This window comes from Bombina bombina, chromosome 7 (genome assembly GCF_027579735.1).
Source record: "Bombina bombina isolate aBomBom1 chromosome 7, aBomBom1.pri, whole genome shotgun sequence".
In the NCBI taxonomy this organism is placed as follows: Eukaryota; Metazoa; Chordata; class Amphibia; order Anura; family Bombinatoridae; genus Bombina; species Bombina bombina.
In genome coordinates, this window is record NC_069505.1 from 320,229,714 (window position 1) to 320,243,472 (window position 13,759).

Below are 13,759 nucleotides of genomic sequence, written 5' to 3' on the forward strand. Positions count from 1 at the left end.
TCACACAAGTGGAGTTACCTAGGAGTCAGCACTCATTGGCTAAAATGCAAGTCTATAAAAAGAACTGAGATAAGGGGGCAGTCTGAGGCTTAGATACAAGGTAATCACAGAGGTAAAAAGTATATTAATATAACAGTGTCGGTTATGCAAAACTGGGGAATGGGTAATAAAAGGATTATCTATCTTTTTAAACAATAAACATTCTGGTGTAGACTGTCCCTTTAAAAGAAAAAAAAAGTGTTTGCTTAGAATCATTCAATTTTAAAGTGACGGTAGAGTCAAAACTAAACTTTCGTGATTTAGAAAGAGCATTTAATTTCAAACCTCTCTCGAATTGACTTCTATTATGATCTTTGTTCTCTTTGGATCCTTTGTTAAACCTAGTGAGGCTGAGGAGCAGCAATGCTCTACTGGGCGCTAGCTGCTGATTGGTGGCTGCACATATATGTGTCTTCTCATTGGCGCACCCAATATGTTTAGATGCTCCTTCAAAGGATACCAAGAGGAAGCAAAATCAATAATAGAAGTAAATTGGAAAGTTGTTTAAAATGATATGTTCTATCTGAATCATGAAAAAAGTTTTTGGTTTAATGTCCCTTTAATCTCAATATCCGTTTATGAATCTCATCTGTATACACAGCTGCAACTGTCGCCAAAAGAGAGAGTTTGATATGCTGCGAATGTGATAAACATTGTGTGTATTTTGCCATGTTTTATTGTAAACAATTATGGTTTATATTTTCTCTCCGTATCCAACACAAACACCGTAACGCACTCAGAAAATGGGAACTTATGTGCAGATTAAGACTGAAAAAAGACAACACACCAGAGACCTTAATAGGGAAGGCTGAGAAATAAAATACACTTACTTCCTCAATACGGCAATCTCATTTTCAATGCTGGTCTCCTTCCCCTCTAGAGCTTTCTTGGGGATGCATTTTATGGCCACAAGTTTTTGGGTTTTCTTCTCTTCAGCAAGAACCACTTCAGAAAAAGCTCCGCTGTGGATAAAAGAAAACATACAGAAAAGTTATGCAAACAAGTAAAACATAGTTACATTTAGCATTTGGTTATCACTGACCCAGATGTTATATAACCATACCAGTTATTTGATACAAAAGCCACTTGGTAACTAGTCTCATACCTTATTCCCCCCCCCCCCATAAAAACACAAAACAAATATGCTGTAGCGTATTAGAGCATTTTATTCTTTTATTAAAGCACTATTGCTTGCATATAATTTTTGTGTTTAAAGGGACAGTCTAGTCAAATTAAGCTTTCATGATTCCGATAGGGCATGTAATTTTAAACAACTTTCCAATTTACTTTCATTATCAAATTTGCTTTGTTCTCCTGGTATTCTTAGTTGAAAGCAAAACATGGGTAGGCTCATATGCTAATTTATAAACCCTTGAAGGCCACCTCTTATCTGAATGCATATGACAGTTTTTTTTTTTTACAGCTACAGGGCATTAGTTTGTGTGTGCCCTATAGATAACATTGTGCTCACTCCTGCGGAGTTACTTATGAGAGGGCACTGATTGGCAGTCTGCAGAGGCTTAGATACAAGTTAATCACAGAGGTAAAAAGTATATTAATATAACTGTGTTAGTTTTGCAAAACTGGGGAATGGGTAATAAAGGGATTATCTATCTTTTTAAACAATACAAATTCTGCAGTAGACTGTCCCTTTAACAGCTAGAAAGGGATTAAACGGGCATAAAACCCCCAAAAAGGTATTTCATGATTCAGATAGAACATACAATGTTAAACAAATTCCAAATGTAGGTCTATTATGAAATGTTCTTTGTTTTCTTGTTATCCTTTGTTGAAAAGCAGGAAGGTAAGTTCAGGAGTGTGCACGCGTATGGCAGCATTTTTGCAACAATGTTATACATTAGCAAGAGCACTAGAGGGCAGCAGTGTAATAATAATGTTATACATTAGCAAGAGCACTAGAGGGCAGCAGTTTTATAATAATGTTATACATTAGCAAGAGCACTAGATGGCAGCAGTTTTATAATAATGTTATACATTAGCAAGAGCACTAGATGGCAGCAGTTTTATAATGTTATACATTAGCAAGAGCACTAAATGGCAGCAGTTTTATAATAATGTTATACATTAGCAAGAGCACTAGAGGGCAGCAGTTTTATAATAATGTTATACATTAGCAAGAGCACTAGAGGGCAGCAGTTTTATAATAATGTTATACATTAGCAAGAGCACTAGATGGCAGCAGTTTTATAATAATGTTATACATTAGCAAGAGCACTAGATGGCAGCAGTTTTATAATAATGTTATACATTAGCAAGAGCACTAGATGACAGCAGTTTTATAATAATGTTATACATTAGCAAGAGCACTAGAGGGCAGCAGTTTTATAATAATGTTATACATTAGCAAGAGCACTAGATGACAGCAGTTTTATAATAATGTTATACATTAGCAAGAGCACTAGATGGCAGCAGTTTTATAATAATGTTATACATTAGCAAGAGCACTAGATGGCAGCAGTTTTATAATAATGTTATACATTAGCAAGAGCACTAGATGGCAGCAGTTTTATAATAATGTTATAGATTAGCAAGAGCACTAGATGGCAGAACTACTTCCTGTCATGTAGAGTTCCAGAAATGTGCAACGTACCTATCTAGATATCTCTTGAACAAAGAATAACATGAGAATGAAGCAAGATTGTATTCTCTATCTGAATCATGAAAAAAAAAATGGATTTCATATTCCTTTAACCCCTTAGTGACCACAGCACTTTTCAATTTTTTTACATTTCTGCTGTGTTTGTGTTTAGCTGTAATTTTCCTCTTACTTATTTACTGTACCCACACATATTATATACCATTTTTCTCGCCATTAAATTGATTTTCTAAAGATACCATTATTTTCATCATATCTTATAATTTAAAATCTGTTACACATCTACAACCACTAAAAAACACCCATGCTAAATAGTTTCAAAATGTTGTCCTGAGTTTAGAAATACCCAATGTTTACATGTGCTTTGCTTTTTTTTGCAAGTTATAGGGCAATAAATACAAGTAGCACTTTGCTATTTCCAAACCATTCTTTTTCAAAATTAGCGATAGTTACATTGTCACTGATATCTGTCAGGAATCCCTGAATAACCATTCACATGTATATATTTTTTAAAAGAAAACAACATAAGGTGTTAAACTTGGGGTATTTTGACTCTTTTCATGCAACCATTTTACCACCAATCTATGCCAAAATTTGAAAAAAACAAAACAAAATGGCGACAAAATAGCAATTTAAGAATACATTTACTGAGAACTTTAACTGCCAAATAACACCCCAATATGTGTTCAGCAACATCTCCTGAGTACAGTGATACAACCCATGTATAGGTGTGTCAGGCCTTATTTTTAGGGTGCACATTCCAGTTTACCAACTTGGAATTTTCACATCTGTCATCATGCACCCATGTCCTATTTGGGGCATTTCTGAAGCCGACCAATGTAATTTATCCCCATCAAACCTTATATTTTTGAAAAGTAGACACCCTAGTGTATTTGAAATGCTGGTATTTTAACACTTTCCATGCACTAATTCAACCACCAGTCTTTGTCAAACTTTTGGGGAGTGATTTTTTTGGTGCTATTTTTTAAGGCGTTACTGCAATACCTTGTGTTCTGGTAATGGCTAGAAGAGCCCCCAGAACCTTCATAAATATCCCTGGAGCCATAGCTAGGCCAAACGGAAGAGCTATGAATTGGAAGTGCTGGTCCAGAAAAGCAAACCTCAGTAACTGAAAATGTACCCTGTGAATCGGGATGTGAAGGTATGCATCCTGCGGTAGGAAGGCACCTTTCCCTCCGGTAACTGTAGAGATAATGGAGTCCAGCCCTGGATGGAATAAAATCTTCCCCTTAAAGGGAAGAGAAAGGAGCCTAGATTTAAAAGTCATATCCGCAGACCAAGACTCCCACCAGAGAGCCCGGCAGGCTAGAACTGCAAAGCCAGTTTCATAGATGAAAGAGTTAGCAATTCTCAGTACTTTAATTCTCTCCTGAATATCCTCGAGGGGACTCCCACCTCAATGAGCTCCGACAGAGTGTCGCACTAGTAGGTAGCTGCTCCAGCAACCGCAGCTACAGCTTGAAATAAAAACCCTGTTTCCATTTTCTTATCCATAGGCTCTCTAAAAGAAGAACTATCCTTCAGAGGGATAGTAGTATGCTTAGCCAGCGTAGAGATAGCGCCATCCACCTTAGGGATGGAGCCCCACAAATCTAATTGAGAGTCACGGCCCGGGAATAATTTTTTTGAAAGTAGACGAGGGGGAAAAAGAAGTTCCTACCCTTTCCCATTCATTACTAATAATGTTCACCATCTTAACTGGCACAGGAAAAGTCAGAGGGGTCTTCCTATCTTCATAAACCCTGTCTAATTTAGGGATCTTAGGTTCCTCAAGGAGTGTAGCCTCTGGAACCTCTAGTGTAGACAGAAACTCCTTTAATAAATAACGCAGATGCTCAATTTTAAATCTAAAAGGAGGGTTCCTCCGTTGAAGGAGGTTTAGAAACTGAAGTCTCTGACTCAGAAAGTTCACCCTCTGGAGCTACAGAGGTTAACTCATCCCCAGATAGCTGGGATATAGTAGCTAAATCTGACAAATATTTAAATGACTCTAGGTCAGGAGAACTATGTTTAAAACCTTTTTCTTGCATTTGTTAGAGTGAGGTAAGGCACTCAGGGCCACAGACACAGCTGATTGCAATTGCGCGGTAAAGTCCACTGGAAAAAAAACTGCATATGGAGCAGGTAATGTAGAAAGGGTAGTAATTTCTCGTGACCCAGATTCTTGAGAAGTAGACGACTCAGAAGGGCTAATAGCGCTATGAGTAGTAGCAGGCTTGTCTCCCTTCTTAGACTTTAAAACAGTGTTTAGGCAAATGGAACAAAACCACAGCCTCCTCACAATATAAACAGGAATTATTAATCAGTACAGAAGGAGCGGAACCTTCTAATGTAGTATCAGAGTCCTCTATAGCTTTGTATATACCCACAGAAGGACAAACAAAAAGAAACACTTTTATTTAAAAAACGGCACCTTAATACTCCCAATGACTGGGGCACTCACCACCTCCTAGACCCAGACAGCTAACAGTGAAAACGCTCTCCTGTCTGCAGCAGGATCTTAGGAAATGAAAAAGACTGCACCCGGTCACGTGGTGCGTAAGATAGGACTTCCCCTGCTATGAAAAAGGGCGCTAAGCTATTATGAGCTGTGCAACACTTCAAAAACGAAAGTGAAACCTTGTTCCAAGCTAAAAGACACACAGTCTATGAGCCCAAAAAAAATCTCACATTAAGCAGATATAAATCCCCAAGCTGTTCAAATAATTTCCCTGAATGAGATATTAACCCTTGATCCTATCGAGGAATAAAGGAGCCACACTGTGACGCTGTATAGCGTTTTAAAGTGTATATATAAAAAAATGCTCTTACCCTCCAGGATCCATGATGTGGAACAGGCACAGCACTTCTGACATAGACTTGAGTGTGTAACAGCAAGCAGTGAAACTCGTCAACACTAATTGCTCAGGAGCTGTTAGCGACAGTCTGGATGGGTTCGCAGAAAAACTTTCCCTGCATCTCCAGACTCTAACTTTCATCAATGCTCTCACTGAGAGGTTGAAATGATTACTTAAAACTCCAGTCCTTTCTTGAAGGGAACATACCCATTACAGGACTATCCAATACTTCTGACACTTCTCTGCAACCTCCTATAGTGACGAAAGGCAAAGAATGACTGGGGGATAGGAGAAGTGGGAGGGATATTTAAGCCTTTGGCTGGGGTGTCTTTGCCTCCTCCTGGTGGCCAGGTGTTGTATTTCCCAACAGTAAGGAATGAAGTTGTGGACTCTCCCTGACTTATGGAAGGAAAAGTGTACTAAACTTACTCTTTCTGTGCCGCTGCATCCTCGCTAAACTAAGCGCCTCCGGCAGCCCACAGCAAAGCGCTCTTTTTTCAATGAGGTGACATTTCCATCTCTAAGCCAAGAGCAGTGCTAGCTCAGCTATTGGCTTAGAGGTGGAATTGTCACCTCATTCAAAATAAGAGCATTGTGCTGTGGGAACGGGAGGCGCTTAGTTTAGCGACGATGCAGCGGCACAGAAAGAGTACGATTAACACACTTTTTTATTTACAAAGTCATTACTGAAGGTGCTATTTATTTTTAGTGCTCGTAAATCCTAGTGCTTTTGAAACCCTAGGATTTATCATCACTTTAAGGAGTCAGCTGTACATTTTATAGGAGCCAGACAAGTGTGTTTGTATATAGATATGTAGAATAATCTACATAGGTAGCAGGAAGAAGTAAAATTCCAGATACTACGGCTCCTAGGCTCAAGCCCTCTGTTACACCAATTTTCATTTAACTGCATCTAATAGACACTATTATAAAGAAAAATATGCACAGATACGGATATAAAAAATCCTGTATAAAACCTTTTAAAAACTTACTTAGAAGCTCCCAGTTTAGTTCTGTTAATGAGATTAGCCTGGAAGGGGCTGATGGCAAAATCTCCCCCTCCCCTGCATATGAAAAGACCCATTATACAAACAGAAGAAGTCTGAAGCCTGTATACATCAGTATGCATTTAAAACTTTGGGGCTTTGTTATGAGTCTGAAAATCAGCACAATGTTATTTAAAAATAAGCAAAAACATACATTTTTACAAAAACATACCCAGATGGGCTATATAAGTGGATCATCTACAAAGAAAAATCTAGTATACAATGTCCCTTTAAAGATACAGTAAACACACAATATAGATATGCAAATTTCATAACATTGCTGAGATGCATTACATGCACAGACAAGTACAATAAGGGTACGTGCATAACAGTGCAATACAAGGAAAGGAATGACCTACCCTTGGGCACAATCAATAGTAGTTCATTTACATACAAATTGGCTACAGGTACAGTGGCTCTCAAGCTTACATTCTAAAGGGAATGGACACAGGAGGTAAGGGAGATGGAATATAAGTCTGATATTAAAGCGGGGGGGGGGGGGAGAGAGTGAGTTATGGCTTAGGGGATGTAAAGTAGTTTCTTTATCACATTGGTTGAGCCAATGACAAAAGGGATATATATGTGCAAGAACCAGTCAGCAGCTAGCTTCTAGAAGTACATTGCTACTCCTGAGGCTACCAAGGTATGCCTTTCAACAAAGGATACCAAGATAATTAAGCAAATTAGATAACAGAAGTAAAGTGGAAAGTTGTTAAAAATGACATGTTCCATCTGAATCATGAAAGTGTAATGCTAACTTTACTGTTCTTTTAATTTATTGCAAATTTATTGCAAACTTAAATAGAATACAGAATAGTTTGCCAAGCAACTTTGAAACAAATGCACTATGAAAAGGTAAAAAAAAAATACATTTGCAATAAAAAAGCTTAAAAAAAACAACAAAACCCAAGAAATCTGCATCATTATACACGCCCATGGTGTGTGTGTTCCTTGTATGGTCTTGATTGACAGTCAAGTGAGTGCAAAATGTGCAAGCACCAATCAAAAGGCTATGCTTTTTTTATTTTAACAAAAGTGTATATCTATATATCTATCTATATATATATACTGTATATATTATATATATATATATATATATATCCTGTATATATTATATATATATATATATATATATATATATATATATATATATATATATATATAAATAAAACTATTGTGAAATTATTGAACTCTACAACCTTTTGCACTAGAATTCCCCTTTGAATTCCTGCCATTAGAATAATATTTATGCTAAAATACTAAACAGCATTATACTTCCTAATAATAACCCCTAAATTCCCCAGACGTTCACCATAAGATTTGAACTTTATGAGAATGAATGCATTCACACCATTTCCTGATGAGGCAAGTGAAAAATAGGAACAAAAAAAAGATGTAATTAGCACACATAGCAAACATATACAATACTTCTGCTTTTGTTTCAGTTTGTTTAATCATGTACTGTTAGATTCATAACACATAAAAAAAGCATACAGGTTATTTCTTCTATATAAAAATGTGCATTAAAGGATCACTCAGGTCAAATTAAACTTTCATGATTCAGATAGCTCATGACATTTTAAATAAGTTTCCAATTTACTTACATTAACAAAATGTGCACAGCTCCTACTGAGCATGTGCAAGAATTCACAGAATATACGTACTGTATATGCGTTTGTGATTGGCTGATGGCTGTCACATGGTACAGGCGGAATGGAAATAGACATAACTGAAATTTGTCAGAAAAAAAATCTACTACTGATTTGAAGTTCAGACTAAGTTCTATTGCATTGTCTTTTTATCATGCATCTGTTGATTATGCAAATCTACTGGTCCTTTAAATGCAGTTCTTACATCTTGGAGAATAGAATGGTTAAAGGGATAATCACATATTAGAGGGATATGACACTCAATTATTTGTTCTATTCCATCTGAAAAAGAAGTTGTATCAACAGTGTTTTTTTTATTTTTTTTAATGAATGTTCCTGTTCTGAATAAACCATTATTTTCCTGTGGGGTTCTCCCTATCAGTCAGTGAGCGGTAGATTCCCAGGAGTCGGTTGTAAGTAATAATGCATTTTCTAATCACCATTTTCTAATTCACCATCAATTTAAAATACTTTGAGACAGTAAATCTTTTCAAGATTTAAAAACCCCACATGTACATGATATATACAGTACATATATAATGCTTGTAATATTATTGTAATGTTGAAAAAAATATCTTGAAAATCAATCTATGGACGTCCCAGCCGACTGCCCCGAGCTCTGGGCGGTTTTATTTTTTTTATGCGCAGGCGTAGTAGCCAGTCACATGGTTGTAAGTCATACCGCTGCTTATTATATAGGGGCGCCCCTTTCACTATCTGGCATATGCACAGTAAATGCAGCGAAGCAGCTCCAAGTCCAGAGAAACAAGGAACCGACCAAAGCTCACGAAGAAGCTTGGATAGGGACAGGTCTAGCGACACCCTCCTCATGGGCTAGTTCCAAACAGTTCCCTCCAGTAGGTGTGGCTTAGGCGGTGGCCGGCTAGTGGGTCCATAACAAATTAATAATACTTAAAGGACCACTCAATGCAGTATAATTACATAATTAACAGGTGCATACTAAAAAGACAAGGCAATAGCACTTACTCTGAATTTCAAATAAGCAATACATTTTTTTCTGACAAATGTATTTTTGCTCCCAATTTCCAGCCCCCTGTAACATGTGACAGACGTCAGCCAATCACAGACTAGTATAAGGATACCATGTGAGCTTGTGCACATGCTCAGTAGAACCCTGTTACCCACAAAGTGTGAATATAAAAAGACTGTGTAAAATTTGAAAATGGAAGTACAGTGAGGGAAAAAAATTATTTGATCCCCTGCTGATTTTGTACTTTTGCCCACTGACAAAGTAATGATCAGTCTATGATTTTAATAGTAAGTTTATTTGAACAGTGAGAGACAAAATAACAAAATCTAGAAAAACACATTTCAAAAAAGTTATAAATTGATTTGCATTTTAATAAGTGAAATAAGTATTTGATCCCTTATCAATCAGCAAGATTTCTGGCTCCCAGGTGTCTTTTATACAGGTAACGAGCTGAGATTAGAAGCACTCTCTTAAAGGGAGTGCTCCTAATCTCAGCTTGTTACCTGTGTAAAAGACATCTGTCCACAGAAGAAATCAATCAATCAGATTCCAAACTCTCCACCATGGCCAAGACCAAAGAGCTGTCCAAGGATGTCAGGGACAAGATTGTAGACTTACACAAGGCTGGAATGGGCTACAAGACCATCACCAAGCATCTTGGTGAGAGGATAACAACTTTTGGTGTGATTATTCACAAATGGAAGAAACACAAAATAACTTTAAATCGACATCGGTCTGGGGCTCCATGCAAGATCTCACCTTGTGGAGTTTCAATGATCATGAGAACAGTGAGGAATCAGCCCAGAACTACACGGGAGGATCTTGTCAATGATCTCAAGGCAGCTGGGACCATAGTCACCAAGAAAACAATTGATAACACAATACGCCGTGAAGGACTGAAATCCTGCAGCGCTCACAAGGTCCCCCTGCTCAAGAAAGCACATGTACAGGCCCGTCTGAAGTTTGCCAATTAACATATGAATGATTCAGAGGAGAACTGGGTGAAAATGTTGTAGTCAGATGAGACCAAAATCGAGCTCTTTGGCATCAACTCAACTCGCCATGTTTGGAGGAGGAGGAATGCTGCCTATGACCCCAAGAACACCATCCCCACCGTCAAACATGGAGGTGGAAACATAATGCTTTGGGGGTGTTTCTGCTAAGGGGATAGGACAACTTCACTGCATCAAAAGGGACGATGGACGGGGCCATGTCAAATCTTGGGTGAGAACCTCCTTCCCTCAGCCAGGGCATTGAAAATGGGTTGCGGATGGGTATTCCAGCATGACAATGGAGTGGCTCAAGAAGAAGCACATTAAGGTCCTGGAGTGGCCTAGCCAGTCTCCAGACCTTAAAGCCATAGAAAATCTGTGGAGGGAGCTGAAGGTTCGAGTTGCCAAACGTCAGCCTCAAAACCTTAATGACTTGGATAGGATCTGCAAAGAGTAGTGGGACAAAATCCCTCCTAAGATGTGCGCCAACCTGGTGGCCAACTACAAGAAACGTCTGACCTCTGTGATTACCAACAAGGGTTTTGCCACCAAGTACTAAGTCATGTTTTGCAAAGGGGTCAAATACTTATTTCACTCATTAAAATGCAAATCAATGTATAACTTTTTTGAAATGTATTTTTCTCGATTTTTTGTTGTTATTCTTTCTCTCACTGTTCAATTTAACCTAACATTAAAATGATAGACTGATTATTGCTATAAAAAATATAGTTCTATTTATTTGTATTGATTCAACTGAACTTTAGTGATTTAGATAGAGCATGCAATTTTTATGTACTTTTAAATTTATTTCTGTTATCAAATTTACTTTGATAGATAGGCTCCCATACAGCAATGCACTACTGGGAGCTAGCTGGTGAGTGGTGGCTACACGCATGCCTCTTGTCATATGCTCACCATAGGTGTACAGCTAGGGTGCTGTGGAGCTGATGTGTTTAACAACATTGCAGATGCTAAACACATAGTTATATGCAGGCAAGCATTACAGTATTAGCAATTTTATTTCTCTTTAACTGTTGATATATACTTTAAGGGACAATGGCTAGGATCATCTCTTCTAACAAGTAGAACCCTTCAAATCTAGTAGAACCCAGTCTCTCTGTCTCAAAAGATCCTCAATCAGACATTTACATGAATAGCTGGCCAGCAGTGCTGGCTGTGTGCTAATGTACTGTATATGTATTGGCTTCCACAGGATTCCCTTGTCGTAGGCTACCCCCAGCTCGCTCCAGAGTCTTCCACTTTTCCTGGCAGAGTTTCAGTCCTCTTCATAAAATGAGGAGGCAGTGAAATCTTGTGATCCATATGTCTACAAAGCAGCGGTGCCCGCTGTTATTTATAAACCTGCATTTTAACTCATTCTACTTATAGAACTTCAGTTAGTTTTCCTAGAAATGAAAATACAAGAACTGAAATCGTTCACCAGCAAATAAATAATCAGAAACAAAAAAGAAAGACTAAGTATAAAGGATACATAAAACAATAAAAAGAGAAACGTTTCTGGGATTGGTGCCAGGGGTGGACAGATTTCCCTGGTATCCAAAAGGAGTTAATGGGTGATTAACCTGCCAATTTACCAGTTACAAATTCTATGCTGATTTCTAGAAAATATTTAAAGGGTTAATATAGTGAAAAAACTTGCTCTCAATAATTACAGCATGTGATGTGATCACTATTGAGCCTACACATATATGTATTTATTATCCCCCCAAACAGGATAAACACATAGGTAAAGTACCACCCAAGAGCCACAAAAAAACTCCTGGTCCACAGTGGAAACTGCCACTAAGCCAATCAGCATCGCTAGTTGTACAGCTCTCTCCTGCGACAAGCACTGTTGGTTCTGATTCTGCTGTTCTAATAAGACCAACAAACTCCTTGTATCTGATTTAACCAAGCCTACAAATCCAGGCAGATATTTACAATGCAAGACCAACTCCCAGGACAACTACCACAGGACAAAAGGGCAAATACCTATACTGTCTAATCAGGGGCAGTTAGTATGCAAATGTTAAATACTAACTCTGCTCTTGGTCTCCATATAATAGCAGAGATACAAGTAGCAATGCAGCATTTTAACAGCTTTAGGGGCTAGAATACAAGTGGAGCACTAAAATATTGCACGTCCGCAAACGGGCAATAAATAAACAGCCATTACAAGTGCTGGTGGTAGCAATTAGCGCTTATATCAATAATCAGTGATCAGGGGCCCGATCCAATATGCAGCGTCGCCCGCAAAAGCCGGCGACGCCAAAATTTGCACTGGTTTGGTATCCTATATACGGCGTAACCTAGAAGTTACGCTCGTATATTTCTGCCTTTGCCCGTAGATTTTTGGGCAATAGGCAGGTATACCAAACCAGCGCAGTTTGGTATCCAATATACAGCGTAAGGACTTACGTGGCGAAAATGGAGAAATCTTACTCCATTTTCACCTCGCCACAAAATGCAGCCGAAGTAAGCCTTACGCTGTCTATTGGAGCCCCGTAACTCCCTAAACTACCTGCTAAATAAACCTAACACCTAACGCATGCGCAATGTCTATCTACCTGTCAACCGCGATATATTAGGGTATATATTAGGGTTAATATAGTTAATATAGCTGGCGGCGGTGTAGGGGGATTAAATTAGGGGTTAATATTTTTAAAATAGATGGCGGCGGCGGTGTAAGGGGCTCACTTTAGGGGGTAGGTAAGGTAGATGGCGGCGGTGTAAGGGGCTCACTTTAGGGGGTAGGTAAGATAGATGGCGGCGGGGTAGGGGTTCACTTTAGGGGGTAGGTAAGATAGATGGCGGCGGGGTAGGGGCTCAGTTTAGGGGGTAGGTAAGATAGATGGCGGCAGGGTAGGGGCTCACTTTAGGGGGTAGGTACGGTAGATGGCGGCGGGGTAGGGGCTCACTTTAGGGGGTAGGTAAGATAGATGGCGGCGGGGTAGGGGCTCACTTTAGGGGGTAGGTAAGGTAGAAGGTGTTGGGGTAGGGGCTCACATTAGGGGGTTATAGATTTAATATAGCTGGCGGCGGGGTCCGGGAGCGGCGGTTTAGGGGTTAATAACTTTATTAGGTGGCGGCGGGGTCCGGGAGCGGCGGTTTAGGGGTTAATACATTTTTTATTGTTAGGATAGTGAGGGGGGATAGTGGATAGAGGGTTAGACATGTCGGGTTATGTTTGGGAGGCGTGTTAGACAGTACGGGAGATTTAATAACTTTAGTCAGGTTTTGTAGGTGCTGGCAGTTTCTAAAGTGCCGTAAGTCACTGGCGACTCCAGAAATTTGTACTTACGCAGATTTCTGGACATCTCTGGTTTGTCAGACTTACGGCACTTTAGCCTCTGACGGCGCCGTATATAGGATAGCTCGAGTTGCGAGCTGAAACTGCGGGCGGTGGGGATTCTCTAGCTTGCGCCGCAAACTACGATCTTTATCGGATCGCGCCCCTGATCTTTGGTTAATTTTTATAAATGTGCCCCAAATGGTCCCAAAATACTGTCTAGCATATTTTATTAAAAAATAAAGATAGCAGCATCTTTATTTTTTAATAAAATTACT

At 38.9% G+C, this 13,759-nt stretch overlaps 1 protein-coding gene across 1 annotated transcript in view; it reads right to left on the bottom strand.

Annotated features, from left to right (window-relative positions):
- Window positions 1–13,759, bottom strand: part of CAMK1 (calcium/calmodulin dependent protein kinase I) — a 339,090-nt gene that overhangs the window by 105,620 nt on the left and 219,711 nt on the right. The window contains exon 3 of the mRNA XM_053720980.1: window positions 870–1,001. Within this exon, the coding sequence (XP_053576955.1) occupies window positions 870–1,001 (132 nt within the window). The remainder of the gene's footprint in view (window positions 1–869; window positions 1,002–13,759) is intronic.